The sequence below is a fragment of the Balaenoptera musculus genome, chromosome 3 (genome assembly GCF_009873245.2).
Source record: "Balaenoptera musculus isolate JJ_BM4_2016_0621 chromosome 3, mBalMus1.pri.v3, whole genome shotgun sequence".
Taxonomy (NCBI): Eukaryota; Metazoa; Chordata; class Mammalia; order Artiodactyla; family Balaenopteridae; genus Balaenoptera; species Balaenoptera musculus.
In genome coordinates this window covers 118224045-118248989 of record NC_045787.1, presented here as the reverse complement: position 1 = coordinate 118248989, position 24945 = coordinate 118224045, and the positions used below count along the sequence as shown (strand labels likewise).

General features: G+C 45.3%; 1 protein-coding gene, 1 long non-coding RNA gene and 1 other non-coding gene across 9 annotated transcripts in view; 2 read left to right on the top strand and 1 right to left on the bottom strand.

The window, feature by feature from the left end:
- Positions 1–24945, bottom strand: part of LOC118892914 — a 197607-nt gene that overhangs the window by 33575 nt on the left and 139087 nt on the right. The window lies entirely within an intron of this gene.
- Positions 1–24945, top strand: part of FGF1 (fibroblast growth factor 1) — a 102931-nt gene that overhangs the window by 45894 nt on the left and 32092 nt on the right. Inside the window, exon 1 of one of the 5 annotated variants that reach the window (XM_036847963.1) lies at positions 11979–12095. The exons of the other annotated variants lie outside the window; for them this stretch is intronic. Within the exon in view, the coding sequence (XP_036703858.1) occupies positions 12028–12095 (68 nt within the window). The 5' untranslated portion in view covers positions 11979–12027. Of the gene's footprint in view, positions 1–11978; positions 12096–24945 lie in introns of those variants that run through there. 5 annotated transcript variants of the gene reach the window in all.
- LOC118893715 lies at positions 24376–24499 on the top strand. The gene has a single exon (XR_005019564.1). It is a non-coding gene; the product is annotated as a small nucleolar RNA SNORA36 family (small nucleolar RNA).

Sequence of the window (24945 nt, the reverse complement as noted above, 5' to 3'; positions counted from 1 at the left end):
ACCCTCTCTCAGTCCTACAGAGAACACAAAAACAGGCAGGACAAACAAGGTGAAGCATAACAGCCTCTTTCAAGGACCCTGATTTCCCGGCTGCGGTCGGCACACTTAGCTCAGAGCGCCCTCTTCTGGACCTGGGCTCCACTGCACCAGCCTGGGCCCAGCCCACCAAAGGCGGGACAAGTCTGATTTTCAGTCTGGAAAGCGGCTCCAATTCTAGCTTCAACACATCTTTGAGTTTCTTCTGCCTTAGCCACTGAAACCCCAAGATGTTCTTTTTCAATATTTGTGCTACATTTTCAGGTTACACAGGACTCTGCCTCCTCTTAAGAATGATTCCTTGGTGACTCTCTTTTAAAAAAAAAATACCCTCCTTAGATCTGAGCTAAGCCACTGGGATTCCCCGTACGTTTGTTAACTGTCAGGAATAAATTCATAATTTTGGATAAGTGGGAACTAGGTCTAGAAACCCACGGAGAACGTCAAACAGTTTTATGTGTCATTACCCAATGCACTTGAGCAAAGTCTGTTTAAGACTGTGGGTTTTTGTCTCATTCCAGAAAAGTTGTCAGAACATTAGGTCAGCCTCGTATTTCCTCTATTCTTTTTTTTTTTTTTTTTTTTTAAATATGACACATTTTCACAGAGCTATGCAATCTGAGTCTTGTGCAGTGGTTCTCAGCCCTTGCCATGCACTAGAAATACCTGAGTTTTTTTTTTTTTTTTAATTTTTGCTTGTGGCTTTTTTTCAAGTTTATTTATTTATTTATTTATTTATTTATGGCTGTGTCGGGTCTTAGTGTCTGTGCGAGGGCTTTCTCTAGTTGCGGCAAGCGGGGGCCACTCTTCATCGCGGTGCGCGGGCCTCTCACTATCGCGGCCTCTCTTGTTGCGGAGCACAGGCTCCAGACGCGCAGGCTCAGTAATTGTGGCTCACGGGCCTAGTTGCTCCGCGGCATGTGGGATCCTCCCAGACCAGGGCTTGAACCCGTGTCCCCTGCGTTGGCAGGCGGATTCTCAACCACTGCGCCACCAGGGAAGCCCTCCTCTATTCTTTTAACAAATATTGCCAAGCACCTACTATGTGCCAGGGGTGTTCACAATGGGGGACAAGAGGAGGATAGTGTCACTTTAATCCCTCATGTGTTTTTACTGCAAAACAGCTGAAAATCTATGAGCGTCATAATGGGTTACTGGAGCCTCAATAAAGTTCTTTCCAATTACCTGTTAATCTATCATGTGCTGCAACTATTAAATTTAACTAGGTTAATCCTCTCAACTCAGAAATGGCTTCTAACTTCTTTAAAGGGGCTATGCAATCCTCCAAAGAACACGCTCATAATCTGTTATGACAGGAAGGAGGGGCCAGGATGAAAGGAAACAGCTCTTCTGAAAAACTGCCTGTTTTCCTTGGAGCCAGGGTGGCCAGAGCTGAGGCCGGGCCCCGTTTGGATGTGGGAGCCCACAGTTACCTGGCACTTTCTTCATGAACCCTGCTGGGTCAGCACCAGCCTCTAACCAGCGACTTGCCCCCTGCCCCACTCATCCTCTGGGCAGAAGAGAACCCCTTTTTCTCTTTCTCCTTCAAGGAAGACCTGGGGCCCATTTGCCAGACTGAGCGGCATCAGGTCCCGGAAAGGACCAGCCCCAAAGAGGGGAATGCTCCCTTGTAACCGGACCACAATGTTTACGGAGTCAAAGACAGCAATAACAGCACTGGGGAGTGAGCCGGCAAGGTCATCCAGGAGAGATAAGGAAATGACGCAAGGCCGAGGGCTTAAGGCACCAAATCCCGACACAACTTCCAATGAGATTCCACTAGTTATTTATGCTCTGACTTTTACTAAACTTCAGATGAACCTCGGAGAGGCAGACATCCTTTCGTCCTCACTTCTCTTAGATTTGTAACCGCAATACGATGCTTCTTTAGGAAAGTCATGGATCCTTCTAGTCTGCTATCCAAATGATAAGTGAACTTGGCTTTTTAAAAAAGCTAACCTTCTCTCTAAAATCGCTCCAGATTTCCAAGGGGTGATTCTGAACGACTGTATTTTGTGGGCTCGCTCCATCCAAAGTTCTGAACTTTCAGGTGCCCTTTCCCAAGTTACACTGTTTAATTAGACCCAGTTCATTCAATTCAACTCACCAAATATTTATTGAGCCGAGCACTGTGTTAGAAAAAGACCTGAACGCTGCCCTCAGGAAATTCACAGACCAAGGGATGAGACAGATGAATAAACAAATCATTTCAGTCCAGCACGGTAGGTGCAATGATAGAATTATGTACAAGGCAGCACTTTCAAGCCTCTCATGGAGTTATGGTCTGGGGGCAGAGCCAGACATTAATCGGAAAATTGCACAAATAAAAGTAGAGTTTAAACTTTGACCAGCACCATCGAGGAGAGACAGGCGGCACCATCAGAGCTTTAATGGGACATGTGGTCAGGGAAGGTTGAGTAGGACACCCTTGAAGAAGTCGCAGTTGAGATGTGAAAGATGGTTCAGGGTAAATTCGCTGTAGAGTGGAGGGAACAGTGGTCCTGCGTGGGAAAGCATGTGCAAAGGACCCGTGGCAGGAGATCACATAGTGTATCCAAGGGACCAAACCAAAGCTGGTGTGGCTAGAACACAGGGCTGGAGGGGGATGGTGGGGTGGCTGGGCCAGAGAGGTCTGCAGGGCTGCATCCCAAGCATCCCCTGGTCAGCCATGGCCTTCATTTCTGTGTGCTTATCTCCTCATCTGTGTAAAGGGGGTCAGAGCAGCATATACCTCGAAGGAATGAGGGAATCCCTTTTAGCACTTAGAGGAGTGCCTGTGAGTATCAGCTGCCGTTATAATGTTGTAATTATCATCGTCATCATCTCACCAGGATAAGCCTGTGGATGAGGACCCTGCTGGCCCAGGTCAGGTATTTCTTTTTAACACTTCACACTAGCTACATGGGCACAGTTCCACAGAGGTCTCAGAGGCCACAGAAATCAGCAAAGACTCCAATAAGGGTAACCGCTGGCTTTCTGGAGACATCCTGAATGAATGACCAGCTGGACTGCTGACCACAGGGCTCAAAAACAACCACCAAGAGTTTATCCCCAACTACCCAGAAAAAAACCGAGACAGAGGAAGGAGGACAGTGCCTCCCGAGAGAAGGCTGTCTATAAATAGAAAATTACACTGAAAGAAGACAAATCGCACTTGATGTGAACCCATTTTTGACTCTGTCTGGAAATGCAGGGCAGAAGGAAGTGGAGGGGACAGGGAGTGAGCAGGTGTGCCCAGGCCGAGGCTGCCTGCCCGCGGACCGGCATGTGCTGTGACCAGGGTGATGACGAGGGACTGTGCTGGCTGCCAAGGCACCCACACCTAGGGACAGACCCCGGCACTCCCAGCCTGCTTCTGCGCTCTGACACGTGCCCGGGCTGCAGATGTTGATCCCCGGGCTGAGATGGGGAGAAGGGATGTAGGGCACAATGGGCAACATGGAAGGAGCTTCAGAGGAGTAGGGAGAGCAGGGCTGGGCCCCTGGGCACCTCTATTTCCTAAAATGGGTTGTTGTAGTGTGGAATGGGATAACCTATCTGGTAAGTGCTCAGTAAACATCCGCTAACAAATCAATTAGCACTCTCTTCAGAGCAACCTGGAGCCTCCAGTACCCACGGCTTTTCATCCCAGTTCTGTAACCCCTTGGCAGCATGGCACTAGGGAATTTCCGAACATCTCAGTGCTTTGTATGTCTCATTAGAAAAGAACTGCAGGGACTTCTCTGGTGGCGCAGTGGTTAAGAATCCACCTCCCAATGCAGGGGACACGGGTTTGAGCCCTGGTCCGGGAAGATCCCACGTGCCTCAGAGCAACTAAGCCCGTGCGCCACAACTCCTAAGCCTGTGCTCTAGAGCCCGTGAGCCACAACTACCGAGCCCATGTGCTGCAACTACTGAAGCCCATGTGCCTAGAGCCCGTGCTGCACAACAAGAGAAGCCACCGCAATGAGAAGCCCGCGCACCACAACGAAGAGTAGCCCCCGCTCACCGCAACTAGAGAAAGCCCCGCGCGCTGCAGCGAAGACCCAACACAGCCAAAAATAAATAAATAAATAAATTTATATTTAAAAAAAAGAATTGCAACCTGACCATTTAAGTGGCTCTGCTTCAGAAATATTCACAATAATAAGAGGCAACACTAGCATGTTTTCACTACGTGTCAAACACTGTTAAGAACTTTCCAGGGAGGTTACAGCACCAACACTAACACCTGAAGTCAGAATGTCTGGGTTCGAGTAACAGACCAATGCTTTCCTGGCTCTGTGGCCTTGAGCAGTGACTTAACCTCCCTGGGCTTTAGTCTCTTCATCTGTAAAACGGGAGTGTTCATGATACCTATGTCATAGGGTTCAGGAAGGACTAGACGAGGTAGCGCAGAGAGCCTGGAACTGAGCACTTAAACCTTCACGCTTATCATCATTATGAACTCCCTTGGTCTATGCTACCCATTACCCCTTATGACAGCCCAGGAAAGTGAGGCTGAAAAAGGGTTGTGTGTCCACACGACGGAGCATCATTCAGAGCTAAAAGGAAACAGGCCATCCAGCCATGAAAAGACATGGAGGAACCTTAATGCATATTACTGAGAAAGAAGCCAATGTGAAAAAAGGCTACATCCTGTACGATTCCAACTACACGACATTCTGGAAAAGGCAAAACTACGGAGGCAGTAAAAAGATCAGTGGTTGCCAAGGTTTCAGGGGGAGGAAGGTAGGGATGCACAGGTGGAGCACAGAGAATTTTTAGGAGCGTGAAATTATCCTGATACTACGATGGTGGATACACGTCATTATACATTTGTCCCAACTCACAGAGTGCGCACTACCGAGAGCGACTTCTAATGCAGACTATGGGTTTGGGGCGACTCTAATATGTCAGGGTAGGTCAATCAATCGTAACAGATGTACCTGTCCGGTGGGGATGCTGACAGTGGAGGAGGCTTGCTTGTGTGCTGGAGGGGACACACGGGACATCTCTGCACCTTCCTCTTAATTTTGCTGTGAACCTAAAACTGCTCTAAAAAAAAAAAAAAAAGGCTATTAATTAAAAGAAAAAAAGGTTAAGTGACACAGCTCTCGGGAGGCCGGGGGTCTCGCCCGCTCTCCTCGGCTGTGGTGGTAGATTCGCGCTCCTCTGGGCTGAAGCAGGGCACAAGAAAGAAGTGGGCTGAGGCTCAGGAGGAAGGACAGCGGGCACCTCTGTGTTATCTCTGTGTGTTCCTTGGTCTACGGGGGGATCCCCGACGCTCGCCTCTCTGGGCCAGTGGCCCTGCCCGAAAGGTTCACGGGATGGAGGCATGGATGCGGCTGCGTTACCACCTCCCCTTGTTAACACACACTCAGCTCCTGGGGGGATAATTTGGGTGTCTGCATGCTGGAATGAGCGTGTGTGTGAGCGATGTATCGATACTTACAGTTTGAAATGTTTCCCCTCCGACTCAGGCCCTCACCTCCAACAACACAAGAACTCCCCATTCTCCACTGTAACACATTTCTAGAACCTGCACCTTGTAGCCGATTATAGGTGTTGATCATATCCTTCCATGAAAATAACAGAGTGACGGAGGGCTATATATTTAATTTCTCTGTCCATAATGAGATATTAAAGCAATACCCAGCTACTATCAACCACCGTTAGAGTTTCAAATAATGAGGTGACGAGCCAAACTATAAAATATATGTATTGACTATAAAGGGGATTGAACAATCACAGTCGTAAGCATCCTTCTTGCCACCACTGTCATCATTTATTAGCCGTGTAAGAAGTGTCAAGTTCTGAGCAGGTTATGTGCCTCACGTCATTTGATCTTCTCCTTTTAGGTGTGTAGTATTACTACTGTCATTTTGCAGATGGAGCAGCTCAAGCTCAGAGAGGTTAGGTGACTTCCCAAGGGTACACAGCCACTAAGTAAGTAGTGGACTCCACAGACTGTATTTAACTGCCATACTCACATTTCCTGGCCTCTTGAACCTTTTGCACATTTCATCTTGATAAATCCCCATGGATCCCCTCTCCCTCCTACTTTAAATGTCAAGCCCTAGCACATAGCCTGGCACAGGGGAGCTGTTGATTAATGTTACTCTCCATCCCTCCCCAGGCACACCCTTCCTCCACCATCTATCTGCCCCTGCCCTCCCCCACCCCCATCTCCTCTCAGAGGAACAAGGTGTCTACTCGGTGCTTCCCAAACTAGAGGACACCTAAGAATCACTTGGGGAGGTTCATTATAATGTGGATCCAGTAGGTCTGATGTGGGACCCAGGAATTTGCATTTTATTACAAAAGGCCCATGTAATTCTGATTTGGGTGCCCTCTGGATCACAGTGAGAAATTTTTTAAGAAAATCAAGTTTTCTTATTTGAAACACTACTTAAAAATGCATGTGGTTAAAAAAATTTAGAAAGCTTAAAAGAGTAGATGGTTATAAGTACATCTCTCCATGTGCAAGGGTGTTCATGGCAGGAATTTGGATAACGGTGGAAAACTAAAAGTAACGTAAATGGCCACCCCTGGAGAATATATGCAAATACAGTAAAGGCTACCTGTAAGATCAGAACTTATTTCTAGAATTTACTTATATGATATTTGTTGTTAAACATTACAGATAAAAGGTATCAAAATGGATAGATCTCAGATATAATGTTGCGTGAATAAACGCAAATCGTAGAACTATACAAAGTGCACCGTTGACGGGCATTAGACTCTCTCTCTCACACACGCACACACACACACACACACACACAATCCATAATAGTGGCTGCCTCAGAGGAGGGAGGACAAAAATATTCAGGAAAAGGGAAACGAGGAACTTCAACGTTCTCTCTAACGGTTTCTTTCTTTTTCCAGTGGGTATCAAAAATTATCTTTTATTTTTGAACTAGTAACTACAGTCTCCTGCAATTATTTCCTTCATATACAAAAAAAAAAAACTAAAGTAAATTTCAGAAAATGTTAACATTTGTTAAATCTGGGTAGAGCACACACAGGTGTTTTTAAAATTATTTTTGTTTGTTTGTTTTTCTTAAATAAAAAAGAAAGTTACCCTGCCTCCCTAGTCACCCAGTTTCCTTCCCTGAAGGCAGATGGATGTTTATTTTGTACCCGTCTAGGTCAGTCTATGTGTTAACAAGCATACGAGTCTAATGTGATTCTCTCCTACCCCCTCCAGGACCCAGTCTCATCAATTAAATTCTCTTTTAATCTTTAATCGTTTTTTTAATCTTTTAATCTCCAATCTATTCAATCCCTTTCCCTGAATGTTTCTTCTTGACAAACATTCCCAGGTTTCTCATTTGAGAAAAGCTTCTCTCCATTCCTGCTCCTTCAAGGCACAATTCTCTTGGTGTGACCACAGTCCTTCCTGGGCGGGTGGTGTGGACTCACTGCTTCCAACCACTCACCATTGACTCAAGCCTCTCCTCCCCTCACTTGGTTCCTCCATCCATCCATCTGTGGGGAAAGAACTCATGGCCACTTCTTGGTCTCTATGTCTCTTGACTTTTCTGCAGAATCTGATGCTTTGGGTCACCCCATTCCTGACCTCACCTCCTGCCCTGACTTGTGCCATCATTCTCCACCCGTCTCTTTCTTTCCCCACTTCCTCATCTCGGCTCCCCTTCTCTCCCACCCATACTAGGGCTGTCCCCACGGTCCACCAATGCTTTCGTCTTCTCTTCTCTCCACTCATGACCTCACCACACCCCACACTCTGACCCTCAAAAAGCATTTTAGTGAGGATGCTTACTTCCTTTTGGGTTTGCTTTCCATGACCTCAGAACCACATTTCCAACTGTCTGAGGGATACACCCACCTCACTGTCCTGCAGATAGAGCAAATTCGACCTCCCAAATTCAAAGCACTTACTCCTCAGGAATTATGTATTTCTGCTAGGTGGGTGCTTCTCAAATTTAATATGCATACAAGTCAGCTGGGGCATCTTGTTAAACTGCAGATTCTGATTCTCTAAGGCTGGGGTAAAGCCTGACAATCTGCATTTCTAACAAGTACCTGGGTGATACTGATCCAAGGGCCCCATTTTGAGTAGCAAGATGCTACAGAGATTTCCATTCTCTAGGTCAGGGGTTCTTAACTCTGTCTAAAAATCAGAACCACCTGGGAACTGTACTAGGTATAACACAGTTAAAACTATGCATACAGTAAAAAAAACTCAAATTAACTCCTCTTTTGCCTGGCCCCAACCCAGACAAATGAATCAGAATTTCTGGGTGTCTGGCGTAGGCATCTGCATTTGTAAATGACTACTGAGCACGTGCTTGGGACTGTGCTAAGGACTAAAGAGACAGTGGTAAATAAGACAAAGTCTTATGGAGCTTACAAGTTAGTAGAAGTGATGGTGATAAAAGAGAAAAATAAATACTGGAGAACATTTCGGATAAGTGCTATAAAGGAAAAAATGGAGTTCTGAGGTAGAGAAAAACTGAGAAGGGGCTACTTTAGTTAGGATGGTCAGGGGTGATCTGCAGAGGTGACATCCGAGCTGAGATACGAGCCATGAGAAGGTGGACAAGCAAAGGTCTAAGGCAAGAGGAGAACTTCAGGCTGAGGGAACAGTGTTTCAGACAGAGGGATCAGTAACTGCAAAGATGCTATGGCAGGCCCATGCTTGGTGAGCTCAAGGAAGACAAGAAAAGCCAGTCCTGTGAATGGAGCAGGACAAGCAAGGGAGGAGAGGAGAGGGTGAGGCTGGGAAGAGGCTGGGGCCTCATCATGAGCCTGGAGGACACGGTCTTCCCATGGATAGAGCAACGGGAAGCCGATGCTAGGAGGTTTTCAGCAAGCAAGGGGATATGATCTGACTTAAGCAAGCTGCTATATGAGGGCAAGAAATGAAACAAGGAAGCAGGTAAGAAATGATGGTGGATTGGAACATAGTGGAGAAGACAGAAGAGGCTGGACGGAGGATATATTTTGGAGATAGAGCTTGCTGATGAACTGAATGGGGCTAGGTGAAGGACAGAGAAACAATGACTGCTCCTTTTTAGGGACACTTAGGAAGATTTTTAAATACCTGAGAAAAAAAAGCTGGGGGATTGGGCGGGGAGAACTAACAGCTCTGTCTAGACCATCTTAAGTTTAAGATAATTATTGGACATCCAAGTAGAGATGTTGAGCAGGAAGTGGATTATAAGATCTGGCTATAAATTACCTTTCCAGCCTTACCCCTTCCCCATGAACTCATTATATATGAGCCATCCTTAATTCAAAGTGTACTGTTTCCAAGACACAGACATAGAAAACAAACCTATGGTTATCAAAGGGGGAAAGGCGGGGGGTGGGGGAGGGAGGGATAAATTAGGAGTTTGGGATTAACAGATACACACTACTATACAGAAAACACACAAACAGCAAGGTCCTACTGTACAGCACAGGGAACTATATACAATATCCTGTAATAACCTATAATGGAAAAGAATCTGAAAAAGAATATATATATATCTCCTTCCTAATATCTCTGTCATTCGTGTGATTTATGCCTCCCGGGAACTCTCATTAAAACGTGATAGCTCATTTGTAGCATTCGTCACTTTCTCCCCCCAATTGGTGTGTATTTACCTCCCATGCTGGGCGTAAGTTCCTGGAGGGCGGGGCTTGCATCCTACTCTTTTACCCTATCTGCCGTGACATCCAGAAATGTGCCCAGCACATAAAAGACTATTCATTAACCGTGTTGAATAAATGAATGATTAGGACACATCCTGGGAGGACAGCCTGTGGTTAATCTAGTCATCGGAGATCAAAGGTGGGAGGTTTTCTTAACCCTGAAGGAACTGATGTTTGCTGACTCCCCAGATCATTGGTATAGAACTACCTAGGTACAATGCTAAGAGTCTCGGCACATGTACATCATTGTTTATGTCTCAATAGTAATGCATGTAACCTGCTTAGGCCAAGAGTGTACTCCTTAAAAATATCTGAATCTAATTTATGAACTCGCTAAAGAAGCCTATTATTAGAAAAGCTGGTGGTACGGTCTTTCCTAAGAAAAATATTGCATTTGTAATCATCACCACTGCTGCTCCACGCCCAGCTGTGATAAGACTGGACTTTGGTCCACTCTGCTTTCTGTGAGTACAGGTTCATCATGCTGGGGCACTGGAAACGGGTGTTGAGCCCTGATCATTTTATGACCTTAGGCCCAATCTGTCCATGAGGTGTCACTAAAGTCAGATTGATTTATTCCAGTGCCTTTTGCTTCACCGTGTGCCAGGTCATGGATTCTGAAGTGGGGAAGAGACCATAACAGGTCAGACACTGGATCTTGGCACACAAGCTGACAGACACTGAGAAAGTGAGAGAAAGACGAGCTAGAAATGGAGAGGAGTGACCACGGAGGGAGGCTGGGCAGTGGCCTCAGCTCAGAAGGGTGTGAGAGGTAAAGGAGGACTCCTGAAGGAGCAAGGGTATGGAGGTCGAGTGAGATGAAAAGAGAATAAAAACATAAAGGATGGGGAAGTAACGGAGCTGCTGGAGGAAGATGGTAAAAGAACAACATTCTCAACGCCAGCAGCCATCACCTACTGAGTGTTGGTTACAAGCCAGGCACTGTGATAAGGGTTTTATACAGACTGTCTGACTTACTTTTCTCATGACCTTGTAGTAGGTACTACCATTTAACCCATTTTACAGATGAGGGATGTAAAAATCAGAGAGGTTAAGAAATTCACTTGGGGTCACAGAGCTAGCAACTAGAAGAGCTAGGATTCAGGCCCAGCTCTGTTGGGCGTCAAAGCCTCAATTCATAACCACTGCTCTCTATCACCTTCTGATATTGATTCAGGGGCATTTCCTCTCGCCATGCCTGGTGTAGGCTAAGAAACGCAATGTCTTCCAACATCCCAAAGAGTGAGGTGCTGGGTGATGAGCTAATTTTGGAGGTGTACTTCAAAAGCCCTGCCATGACTGAGCTGTCTGTCGGGTCCGTGAGCCCTCGGAGCAGAGATCTCTCATCCATCATCAGGGAATACTCACTCCATTGTGTCAGGCCCCACCTCAATGTTTTTTTATTGTCTGCTCTTCACCATGAGTAACGCCACTTTCCATTTTAAGCTGGGAGCTTCAGGAGATGACCGCGTTATAAGCCAGGGTTGAAAGCTAAGCGCTGCCTGGGGGATTACTCACCCGCTGTAGGATGCAGCCAACATCTCACCGTCCCACTCAGGACGCTGCTGGAATATCCTCTTCCTTGCCAAACCCTAAAGGAAATCTGGTTTCTCCTGGAATCAGGCTAGGAATGGTGCCAGGTTATCAGAAAGTTGGCAAGTTAACTGGTTCTCCAAGTGGAACTACTGTGGTTGTTCTGGTCCCCTCCTGGGTGGTTGCTTGTTTATTCATTTGGCATTTGTGGAGGGCCTACTATGTGCCAGGCACTGTGTTCCATGATAGAGCTACTGCAGTGATCTACATGGCTTTAGTTCTTGTCTTCAGGGAGCTAAGTCTAGGGAAGAATAAGCAGGTGATTCCAATAAAATGTCATAACCAGGAGAATGTAATAAATAATATGCCATGGGAAGCTCAGAGAGTTTGGGGAACTAACAGCTGAAGAATTTATGTCAACATAGGACAAGCAAGAGCTGGCTAAGTTCCTTAATTGTAAGCAACCAAAAATGACTTTGACTGATAATAAACAGAAAGAGAATTTGGAGAAGCTGGGGTTGCCCACAGAATCACTGGGAAGGTGTGGTAGGCCTGAATCACACTGCAAGAAGGGTCCAGCCAGACCAAGACCTGTGTGTGTGTCTGGGGGTGGGTATCCCTCAAATACAGGACGAGGCTTTAGATGCTGGGCAGTCAAAAAGGATGACAAATGTCCAGGACAACAGGTAGAAGTGGGGAAGATGGGGAGCAGTGGCTGTCTCAGAATGACCTAAGATACTGAGTCAGAAAAACCAAAAGGAACAGCTTAAAGAAGCACTGACTTAACTGAGGTGAGCAGGCACTGGGGCCACAGCCAAGCTCTCAGACACTTCCTTAATGAGTGAAGTTTGCTGCTCAACCAAAGACTTCGAGGCTCTGTGGGGAAAAAAGCCTATTGCCAGCAGGTAAGTAGGAACTATGTTTTGAGCTTTCCTCTTTTTTTTTTTTTTTTTCTTTTTTGGTGTTCCTGGGGCCATTCTGGAAGGTCACAGTTCTGAGTACATGCTTGAGATTACAGAGCCCAGCTAAATCAGAAAACTATTCTCTGCAAAATAGTTAGAAAAGATGGTTTGGACCAGCCAATGGGATAATGATAATAACCGGCCTTTACTGCTTGTGCTATCATGCACTTACATGCATTATTTCATCTAATCCTCATTATAAGCCTATTAGTTTGCAAACCAACAGACGGAGGCACAGAGATTATAAATGGCTTGGCCGAGGTCCCATTGTTAGCAAACTGTGGAGCTGGGATGCAAATGTAGATTTACTTTACTAAACTGAGAGTCTGTTGACAGAAGACACAAAGAAGTGAGCATCAGATGAAGAAAAGTGGTCATAGAAGAAAACATTTTTCGTTTCTATGCTAAGAGATTGGAAGCCTCATTCCTTAGCTATTACCTCTCTCATGGGTACCATTTTGAATCTTAAGGTCAGTTATTGCTCCCTACTGAGAAATTTTCAAATTTTATACTTTAGTGAGGTACTTTTACCAGTAACTCAGGGTGTTAACCTCTAGATTGCAGCAAGAGGTATATACAGTATCTTTAATGAATTTTTAAAATAAAAATGTCTCTATACAAATAATACATGCTACTTGTAAAAAAATTGGGGAACTATGGAAAAGAAAACAAAAATCACCTGTAACCTTGCCACCTAATAATGGCTATGGTCACACTTTGGGGTCTCTGTGTGTGTATGTATGTATGTATGTGTGTGTGTGTGTGTGTGTGTGTAATCTGTAGCCTCTCTCTCCAATGCATATATATAGGTATTGTGTTTTAAAATCATAGTTCTTAATATCTTAAATAATTGTTATTGCCTCGATTTCACCTTTTTCCTCAAGGGAGAATTGTATTGGAGTATTCAAACTGGCAAATCTACTAAATGAGTATCAGTAGACAGAGTAGAACATGATATGGAATGCAAGGTCCTTTGTTCAAATGAGTGGGCAGAAGACACGGGGGCCTCCCGGGGTACGCTGGATCTAGTGTGTGTGCCTGGTCCTTTCAGGAGGATTTGGTTTTTCATTATTTATTAATATTTCTAGTTGGTAAGCATTACCTGAAAAACATTTAATGTCATGATTAACCTAATCAGGTAATCATTTATTCATTAGGAGAGATTTATTGCACAATCTACCATACGGATGACACTGAACAACGCTATGTGGATAGAAAAGTAGAAGAGTAGCTTTTAGAACTGAAGAACTGAGCACCAAATGGAATCCTGGTTCTGATCCCACTTCCCCTCCTCTGGCCTAGGGGACCCCATCCCTTCCCACATCCTGGTCACAGGCAGTTCAAACCTCCACAGTCCAGCACACACAGCGATGTGGCCTTCTCAGGCAGGAATGCGGTTTGGCCTTCACAGCCCCCGCTGAGCATCTCCTTCCGGAGCCCACGTGGCTCAAGCCAGCAGAAAGCCAGGTCTATTCGGTCGCTGCTATTGTCGACTCCTGGCACACCCAGTGCCACCCGTCTCCTGTCCTTTTCCCAATTCATCAAGACAAAGTCCTACCAGTTGAGGAGCCCTGCACGCTCCCTCTGCGCAGCCCAGGCATCTGTTTTGTGTTAGGAGTTGTTGGCCGGTCAAGTGCTTGCACGATGCAGCTGGATTTGCCGATGTAAACAAAGCTGCCTGCATGTGAGTTTTCTGACCCTGAAAAGGCCCCACAGAACTATCCCCTCAGGCCTCCATCAGACTTTGCCACCAGTCCAAGGGGACAAAGAAAATGGACTGGAGTTTAGTTAATAAGTAACAGCCAAGAGGGAAGCAAAGCACCTGGTTCCTTCCCTTTTCTTCCTGGACCACCATTCCTCATCCTGAACTGAGGCAATGTCACTGCCAAGGACATCCACGTGGTGGCCCAGCAGGCCAAGGGTCAGCTGGCTCCCCTGACAACAGTGGATGCTCTACCTCACCCCTCCTAGTACAGAGCTCTTTTCTACTCTTGCTTTTTTGCTTTGTTTTCCCATGCTTCATTAGATTTTATTTTTAGTTACAAAAGTAAACAGTTAAACAATACTTTAGTATCCATTTTAAAAGTTAATCGTCTCCAGGCCCGCCTCTATTCTACCTTTCAGCTCCAATATCTCATTTGCAAACAAAACAAAAAACTAAACACTAATTCAAATTAAAACACCTCCTGACTCTGGGAGCCACTTAATTTCTCAAAATCTCAGATTTTTCCTCTGTGAAAACAAGAATAACAATGTTTATGCTACTTCAGCTCCTATACGAAATCATGAGATGATATCTATGAAATACTTAATAAGACAGTACAAATACATTAGATTTAGTTATATATTTTGATCTTTAAAATTTCATAATGTGGATTATTTTGATCATATTTACTCTTATAATGACCTCCTGTGGCAAGTGATACTGGTTTTATATTTTCAGTAGTGATACTAAGTTTCCATTTGACATGAATTCCAGATTGAACACTGATTCAACTTCAAAAATACTAATTATAACAAAAATACATTGTAGCTGTGGATATCTAGATTATTCTGGACCATACATTCTGTATATATAGAAAATAAACCCCCTCAAAAAAAGAAATGACAAAGAGAGCACCAGAAGACATGAAACCCCAATCAAACCCCAAATCAACCAGCTAGCCAATCAGGCGGCACAATCTCAGAGCAAACACAGACAGGCGTGGCACAGTGTTGGACGAAGCAATGCAAGATGATTTTCAATGGCTTTTTACCACCATCAAGATCAAAACAGCAAAACAGCCAGTTATTCCTCATTGGCCCCCAGCCCTTTTTTGTGCTCCCCACAGCTTTCTTTTCTTATCCTGGCACCTCTCCCTCCCCCTGCAAAGCCTTGAGGCATTCAACAGTCTCCACTAGAACCATCCAGGTGTGTCTCCCGCAAGAGTTCCATGCTCCAAAATGATCATTCCCATCCCCCAAATCAAACTCTCTTTAAAATAGGTACGTTTCCAAAGCATTAGCCACAAATTTTAGTTATTCCGTTTAATAAATGCCAACAAATATGCACCGAGCATCAATTAGGTACAAGCCAAGAGTGTGTGTCTATGGGGGAAGGGAGTGCGTAAGATCCAGTCCCCGCCCTCGAGGAGGTGAAAATTCACTAGGGAGGCCAACCGGAGGATGCAAATAACTATAATTGCAGGGTAGAATGTAGTAACTGCCACAAACAGCTCCAGCCAACAAGCTGCAGGATGCTGCAGGAGGAAACAATGAATTTCAGCTTAGTGAGGCTCGGGACAGGTTCAGTCACGAGGCAGCACTGGCCCCCGGAGATGCATCTGTCCTTTGAAAGATTATATGAACTCCTGTGGCCCCCCAGTTGGTGGGTTATCTTGAGTCCCTTGCCTATGCTGGGCTAACTACCGCAAGAAGGTTTAGCATCCTAACATTTCTTTCCTGAAACGTGCCAGCTCCTTACCCAGGAGGATTATGCAGTCCCCTCCAGTTGGTGAAACAGATTAGGACACATGCAGCTGTGCACACATCCCTGGGCCCACCCACTGAACTCCTGCCCACCCTCCAAGGTCTCAGCTCAACGTCACTTCCCGGAGACATCTGACCACTCCCTTATCTACTGGTACCCTCTCCGCCTCCAGTCACGGCTATCTCATTTCAATAGGGAGATACACGCACTGGCACTGTAATAAGATGTTCTCATTCAGCTGTTCACTTCTCTTTTTTCATTTTTTTTTCTATTTATTTTTGGCTGCGTTGGGTCTTCGTTGCTGCGCACGGGCTTTCTCTAGTTGCAACGAGCAGGGGCTACTCTTCATTGCGGTGCACGGGCTTCTCATTGCGGTGTCTTCTCCTGTTGCAGAGCATGGGCTCTAGGCGTGCGGGCTTCAGTCGTTGCAGCACGTGGGCTCAGTAGTTGTGGCTCACAGGCTCTAGAGCGCAGGCTCAGTAGTTGTGGCGGACGGGCTTATTTGTTCAGCGGCATGTGGGATCTTCCCGGACCAGGGCTCGAACCCGTGTCCCCTGCACTGGCAGGCGGATTCTTATTAACCACTGCACCACCAGGGAAGTCCCTGTTCACTTTTTTAAAACTTAATTTTGCAGGGAGGTCAGTGGTGCAATGGATAAAAACTTAATATCTCCCCCATAGGAATAAAAACAGACAATGAATGCAGGGACTTTGCTTGTTTTGTTTGCCTATGTGTCCTTAGTGCCCAATAAATCACACCATTTAGTTGAATGAATTAATGAATAATAATAGACTGATTCAACCTCATCTCCTCCTGCAGTCTCTTCATCTCCCTGGTTGGTTTGTTAGTTTTTGTGGTGTGGGATCAATGGTTTTAGAAAACATACAGGATGAATTTCACATTGATTTCATCTATTGAAAATACTCATATTTGGGTTCAGTATGGCAAGTGGCAAATCAGTATAGTTTCTCAGGCTTTGGTTCACGAGGGGACTTCTAAGCGTAGCACGTGACTTTTCAGGAAAACTGATACAATACACAGCACACCCGTACCATCATCCCCGCCCTCCACCCTCCTTTCTTTCAACAAACACTACTATGTGTGTATTATGTGCCAGTCGGTGCAAGATACTAGAGATAAAAAGCTGAGCAACAAAATTGAGGGCTCTGCCGTGATGGAGCAAAGTCGAGGGGGAGGAACTGTCAGTAAGCAGCTGCCGTGAAATACAGAGGGACAAGGGCACCCGCTGGGGGGCTGGGCCTGGACCTGCGGCCAGCGGTCAGGGAAGGCTTGTCTGAGGAACACCTGTGGGGAATTCTTAGGGAGAAGTAGGAACACCCTGGGTGAGAGCGGGCAGTGGGGAACGTTGGCAAAGAGGGGTGCAGGCCAAGGCGAAGCAAGTTCAAAGGCCCAGAGGTGAGAGCAAGCTTGGAACCAAAAGACATTTACCCTTGTTAGAGGCCACTGAGGGATTCGAGGCCAGGAACTCTTGGTCTTTCTTACTCAATACCAAGACCAGGAGAGCTTGGAGGCAGTGTGGGTCACCAGTTACACCTCAGGAAGTGACTGCAATGTAAGCTCCACAGGGGCAGGACTCTGCCACTTCATTCACTGTCTGAGGGTGGGCCCAGCAACATAGTAGACTCTTAACAACCATTTCCTGAGTGAACAAGTGAAGTGCCCTGAAGGTGACCTCAGCCACCTCCCCTGGTGTCACCAAGCCCCACAGAATCATAAGACCAAGGGGCACCTCGAGAGCCAGCTGGTCCACTTTGTCCCCTCCAGGCTGTCTGACCTGCCCTCAGACCTGCCAGAGATGACACCGTCTTGTAGATTATATAAAGTTAGTAGCAGCATGACTCGGAAATTCATTTCATGAAGTCATGCACATAGAGCCGAGGGACAGACGATTTGTCCAGTCATCTGGTGAGTCAGAGCAGGATGGAAAAGAGCAAGAACAAGAGTCCTCAACGCCCAGCCGGCAGGTCAGGCAGCAAGGTCCCTCTGGCTCCCCTGCATTCTGTGTCACCTACTGAGACACCAAGGTGCCTCACTTCCCAATCTGCTCCTGAAGACCAATGAGCCCACATTCCCCCAGCAGCACCTTCTCCTGTGGAAATTATATTTCCGGGTATATCTGGTGGTGAGACTTTTCAATCCGACTTTAGCTCATCTCCTGGTACCATGTGCTGGCTGGATGCTACCATCCCTCTCAGAGAAGGCTACTGGGCCTGTGTAACCAAGGCTACTGGCCGGGCAGCCGTGAAGAACGGACACCGCATCTGGCCTAAACCCACATCTGGCCTAAACCCACATCTAATCACATATATGATTCCACTTTGTAAAATGCTTATTACATCTCCATGAATGGAAATGTTAACAGAAATTATCTCTGGCTGATAGGATCATGGACAATCTTTTAAAACTTTTTATGGCTGTTTATCTGTATTTTCTAATTTTTCTATCACTCCCTCATATTTCAGGACTTCTAAGGGGACTGACTGGCATCCTCTGCTTATTTGTTGAACTGATATAACAGTAAAGCCCAAGTATTAACCCTTCATTTCCCAAAGTATGAGGCATGTGCCCCTATTGATACAGGAGACGTTCTGAGCGGTACTAAGACACCTTTCAGGACCACTGCTGAGAGAAAGGGTGCCCCCTGTGAAGTCTCCTTCAATCATTTTCACTATTCAAGGAGGAGGCTTTAGCTTGGTACAATTTTGCTTTCAACTCCCCTAGAAGAACTGTTGTTCTCTCTGTGTAACCAAAAGAGCTGAGCAGGCAGGAAACAGCACCTAAGCAGAAGCCAGTGACTGCTGTCCTTTGACTGTATTTGTCTTTATGACTGCCTTCTATTTATGGGATGTTTTTGCAATTATACTAGAGAGATAAAGCTTCCTTTAAATAAGGAAACTGAATTTAAGTAAAACTGCACTTCAGTAACAAAATTTAAAAGTAAGGAATTCGGTAAGGGCATAACGATCAGAGTGATGTAGGTGCAGCCCTGTACTAAAGCCCAAGGACAGTGGTGGTAACCTCTGGGGAGGGTAAAACCACCCCAGTGGAATATCAGTGCACAGCAGAATATCCCAACAGCTCCCCCAGGTTTTGATTTTTGTCTGTTTATCTTATTATTTCAATATAAAAACAATAGCATGGAAATAATAAATGAGGAATTTGCTCAGATGGTGACCCAGGCAGATGGGGGACAACTTCAGAACAGGATTCCAAGCTTGTCCAGATTAAGTCCTGCTGGAAGACTGATGGATGAAGGAGGATCCTAAGAGCAGATAGAATTTCTCTGTAATGTTCGCCCTGAGGAAAGAGGCCCTTCCACAGGAAGAAGGTCAAGCCCGGTCTATTTTTATAAGAGCATTTCAAGTGGTTAGTGGACTTATTTCCTGTGGTTCCCAGGAATTCTGCAGCAGGCTCTCAGGAGGATGTTGGTGATAGGGAACAGGGACTTGATGAGTGAGAATCAATAATTATCTCTATATTTGCTTCTCTTTTTCTATAAAAATAATCCAGAGGAAAAACACTTGCTTTAGAAGAGCAAAGTTCATGACAACAAGAGAGCAGAATGCGACATAAAAGTGTCCCATCGTTCCTTAGTGTGTGGCAGAGTCTTTAGGTCAAGATTTTGCAAGCTGAAGACTGATTTACTCACTCATTCCCTTCCCTCCCTCATTTACTCAAGAAAGGATTGAGCCACTCCTCTGTGCCAGGCATGGTTTAGAGGCTGGGGAGAAGGTGGTGAATAAGCATGACTCTGTCCTCCAGAAGCTTACAGGCGAGTCGGGGGAGAAAGACATCAAGCAAGTAAACACATGGATGGACATACAATGAAATTACAAATGATAGGAAGTGTTGAAAAGGGAAAGAACAAGAGGCAACAGAAGAGAATAAGAGAGGCAGAAGGGGACAGAACTTAGACGAGGAGGTCAGGGAAGACCTCTGAGGAGGGGGTACTTCAGCCGCCATCTGCAAGGTGGAAAGAGGTCGGGAAGGGCATTGCTGGAGAGAGAACCATGTGTACTAAGGCAGCCATGTGGAAAAGACCACCGTGGACTCAAGGATCTAAGAGAAGACAGGAGTGGATGGAACATAACGGGCAAAGGGAGGGAGGAATGGGAGGTCAGGCCAGGTCATAGGGTCTCCGGCCATGGTAAGAGTTTGGGTTTTACTTTATGGAAATAGAAAGCCACAGAGGGTTTTAAGCCAGGGAGTGATCATCTGATACAGGTTTTAAAAGATCTGATTCTGTGTATAGAAATGACTGGAGGGGGCCAAGAACAAAAGAGGGGGCTACTTCAGAAGCTAAGACAGGAGCTGGGGGTGCACTGGACTGGGTATTGACAGTGGATGATAAGAACATAAATTCAATAGCCCTTAACTAGAGTCAAAGGGCTTGATCATGAGAGCTTAGAGAGGTTGACTAGCTAACAGGGCTGGGACCAGGGTGGGACGAGGGAGGCACTTGCTTCAGGTGCAAAATTTACTCAGAAATCAAGAGAAATACCATTTTAATGCAAGGTTTTTTTTTTTTTTTTTTAAAGGATTGGCATTCTTTTTTTTTTTTTTTTTAATTAATTTATTTATTTATTTATTTATTTATTGCTGTGTTGGGTCTTCGTTTCTGTGCGAGGGCTTTCTCTAGTTGCGGCAAGTGGGGGCCACTCTTCATCGCGGTGCGCAGGCCTCTCACTATGGTGACCTCTCTTGTTGCGGAGCACAGGCTCCAGACGCGCAGGCTCAGCAATTGTGGCTCACGGGCCTAGTTGCTCCGCGGCATGTGGGATCTTCCCAGACCAGGGCGCGAACCCGTGTCCCCTGCATTGGCAGGCAGATTCTCAACCACTGCGCCACCAGGGAAGCCCAATGCAAGGTTTTATAAAAACCAAATTTAATGCAGAAAAGTCCACGATGAACAAAATATCAAATTTCTTTGAAAAAAAAAGGATCAGTAACCGTGCTGTGCTAAGCCATATAAGGAAGCTGAGGCAAAAGGGAAAAATCAGTAACTGATCCTGTCTCTACGTAAAAGTTTGACATTTTGTTCATTTCCTCATTCTTGTCCTATCTAGCTGACCGTCCCCACCTGTAACACAAGCCACCATGTAACCCTCCGCTCTGAAGTAGGTATTATGGAAAGAAAACTAATGACATAAATCATCACAAGCTCCCCGATAGTTTAGACAGTATCCCTTCTCCTTACTCTGGAGATTCAGACAGAAGGTGCAAAATAGTTGCTTCATAAATATTTCTGACAGTAGTGTTAATGGCTAAAATTTATCAGGCTCTTAACATGTTAGATACCTTGCCAAAAACTGTTAAGTACAATTATCTCATTTAATTCTCACAACAATTCTAAGGTAGGTATATTATTACCCCTGTTTTACCATGCCTGGCATATACTTGATAGGCATTTAATAAATATAGGAAGAAAGGAAGGATGAATAGATAGAAAGGAAAATAAGAGAAAGAAAAAGTGATGGGCCTTCCACTGTTTCTTCAAAGTCCTATAGGAATAACTAGTGATTCCAAGTCTGGCAAACACTATCCTCTAAAAAGTGCTATTCATCTTGCTTAAAAGGATTGGTAGAGCAAGGAAGGTAACCTTAAATATCACCTTCTTCCACAGGGAATATTTTTGATAAGTTGGGGTTTTTTTACACCTTTTCCCAACAGCTTTTCTCAGAATATATTTCTTGAATTCATTCATTCCCATATATTTATTGAGCAATTACTATGCATCAGGCACAGATCTAGGTGCTGACAATACCAAGTGAGCCAAAGGAACCTGATCTGGGCCCTCCTGAGGCTTCCACTAGACAGAGAGAGACAGACAGAGAGAGAGAAAGAGAGAGAATGTGAGTGAGACAGACAATAACAAGTAAGCAAACACATAAATAAAATCATAAATTATCATAAATGTTACACAATAAACACATTTGGGTCTGTGTTACACGATAAACACATTTGGGTCAAACACACAGGGAAGGGATGGGATCACCCCTAGACAGGGTGGGCTCAACGTAAGTAGACACAGGGAGGCTCCGAACAGTCGTGCTGCCAAATATGCTGTTAAGAATTTTTACAAATCAGATCAACCAAGCTCCCTACAGAATGTGAAACTTGACAACCTGATGACCTGCTCCTATGCAGAACAGTTTTGAAAAGCAACACCCGTTTATTTATCTATTTTCTGTATAAACAAATCCATAGAAAAGTTATTCACACCATCAAGGGTTTAGGAATACAATATCATGAAAACATTATCATGAAAACATTAGGAAGTGTTCTGCCTTCTGACCGCCCCGCCCCATGGGCCCACCTAAATGTCTAGATTTATCGAATTCCAGAGGAGCCCCTTGAACATGACAATGTCAAGGAGCCAAGGAATGTAGGCTCCTTGAAAGTCAAGAGGAATTATGTGCAAAAAGATGGCAGCCCAGAGAAGTAAGAAGTCTCTCTGACGTTTCTCCTTACTTCTTGTTGCCTAATCTGCTTTCAAAGGCCAGTAATGTAGAAGTGCTCCATTTTTCAAACCACCCCACCCAACGTAATGGTGCTTTGATCTCTAAAACATGAGAGAGGAGCAGTGGATGGTGGAGGATATTAATGGCTTTGAAAAGTCAGTTAGAAGAAAAGAAAGAAACAAGGAGAGAAACCATGAGGAGCGGAAGGGAGGAGGGCAAACCATGCTTCCGGCTACCTGCCAAAATTAAAGACAACTCCCGCGAGGCCATGTTTGACGTATGAGTGTACTGTCCTCATTATTGGTCCCGGGCTATCATTGTGATTTTTCTGATAAATGGCATCTTGACTGCAATGTGCACATCCCTGGAGACGCTACATACCAGGGGCAGATTTCTCTCTTAGCTGAGCTTCTTGGATAGAAGATTTCAACTCATTTCCAAGCTCTTTCATCCCTTATCAAACACCAGTCATTTCCCGGGGCCTTCGTGATGCTCTCTTGTTCCATCTCCTTCCCATAAAGCCCACCTGGTTCCTGCCAACAGCCGAGCTGCGTGTGGACCTGTGTGTGGAATACCAGTGACAGTGACCTGGTCACAGGACCCGAGAGCTATCAGACGTGCTGAAACAGGGCAAACAGTGCAAACTGAAGACTGTTCCCTTTTGGACTTTTCATGTGGGATCAAAGAGAATTGGCAAGTGAAAGGAACCTCTAAAAATAGCCAAAGTCCTTAAAAGAAATAATGCAGAAGGAAACAAGTTTTATATGTCCTGATGCAGGCTCTGCAAATACTAGGTCCTGGAAGGCTGGCGCTGGGGTGGGAGATTCTTTTCTTCCTGCCCTTCGGCTGTGACACCCACTGGGTCCCTTTGCGAATCCTGGGCCCCCCTCCCCCGCCCGCCTCCTGCACGGCGCTGGACGCCTCTGCAGAAATGTAGCTCTTGGGGCACAGCTGGGGCCTCCGTGGCCCGCTTTCAAGATCCAGAATAGACTCTGACATGTGAAACGAGTTCCATGGGGTTTACAGTTCCTCTTTCGTATCCAAGCACCTTACAACACAAAACCGCACGCCAGGACCGCTAACTCTTTTTCCAGAGATGCTTGGATATCTCTCTCTGGCAGAAATGGGAGTTTTGTATTTTTTATTTTTGAATGTTTTGAGTGAGCATGGGGCCCTTGGAAACGAGGCTGCCCCATGGAGAGGCAGCAGGATAAACTGATGTCTTGGGACTGAGGGTTTTATTCTTGGCTAAGTCACAGATTTGCTTTGATAAGCCGTTCAGCCTCTGGGCGCCCCGGTCCTCTTGGCTAAAGAAAAAGGAGAGCCGTTCATCCATCCGGTATAACAGCAGAAAGAGCAAATACGAAATGATTATCAAGTACTTAACGTAGAGTCTATAAAACAGACACCCCCAAGATGCTTGTTTACTCATATAAAATGCTTTGTGAAACCCCAAGTGTTATAAAAATGTAAATAATCAACATGCTAAAACATAGGCTCTTACTAATAATACTCATGATACCTTCTATTTCCAAAGCACTCACTACATTGCAAGGCCCTTCCCAGGCCTCACTCTGTTCCTTCCTCATGGCCCCATGATAGGATCGGTCCTCGTAACAGCTTCCTTTTACAGATGAGGATCAGAGAGATTAAATGACTTGCCTGGTCATGCAAGTAGTTAAAGACACAGCAGAAACCAAAAGCCGTGTCTATGAGAACTTCCCTTTTTCATGGCCTTTCCAACCCAGTCAAGAAGGAAGATCTTTTACTCAGTTTACCCAGGGGCCTCTGGCCTCACCCCAGCCCCTTTAAAAGCAAAGGCAAATGACCCTGCCGTGACAAAAGCCAAGACGGACTTGGCCAACACTGGGTCATTTTGGGGAAGCATCACAGTGACAATCAGGAAAGTGCTGGTGGGGGCCACTGTACCGCTGTGGAAGACGACAGTCATGTGTCAAGGCAGAAACTTGCAAAGCCTTCATTCAAGGAAAAGAAGTACCTCCTGCAGAACCCAGGCCATGGGGCTTTGTGACCTATGGAGGCTGGTGGAGTAAAACGAGTACAAAAGCTAAGGAACACTCAGTCCAAGGGGCATTTTTTTCTCTCTCCCACATTTCTTTGGCAATTCAAATCACAGACTCTGGAGTCAGAAAAGCCTCCCTTCAGCTCTCAGCTTTCACATTTATGTAGCTGTGTGACCTGAGACAAATTATCTGCAGCTCTCTGAGCCTTGGTGTCCGCAACTGCAAAATGCGGAATAAAAAAAGCAATACCTTGAGTTCAGCTCAGGGCAGCTCCCCTGTTCTGTTAATTAAACTCTGGGACATCAAACTGGCTAAGGTAGATCACTGCATAGAAAATATTACTCTATTCATTTACCTCCCAGCCTATAAAAACAAAGAAGGAAAAAAAAAGCAGTGCCTGCCTAACAGAATTTCTTTGAGATTAATTAAAATAATGTATGTAGCACAGAGAGATCAGCTAGATGCTTTGTGACCACCTAGAGGGGTGGGATAGGGAGGGTGGGAGGGAGCCGCAAGAGGGAGGGGATATGGGGCTATATGTATACATATAGCTGATTCACTTTGTTATACAGCAGAAACTAACACAACATTGTAAAGCAATTATACCCCAGTAAAGCTGTTAAATTAAAAAAAGAAAAATAAGGTATGTAAAGCACTTAAGACAGTACCTGGTACACAGTGAATGCTCGAGAAAAGGTCACTATTTTATTATTTATGGACACATTTTATTATTTACTGGTATGTCCACAGGAGGCTATTGGGAAACATATGGTAGGGCAAGCCCTCAGTATTTCCAAAGAGATAACAAACACATGCT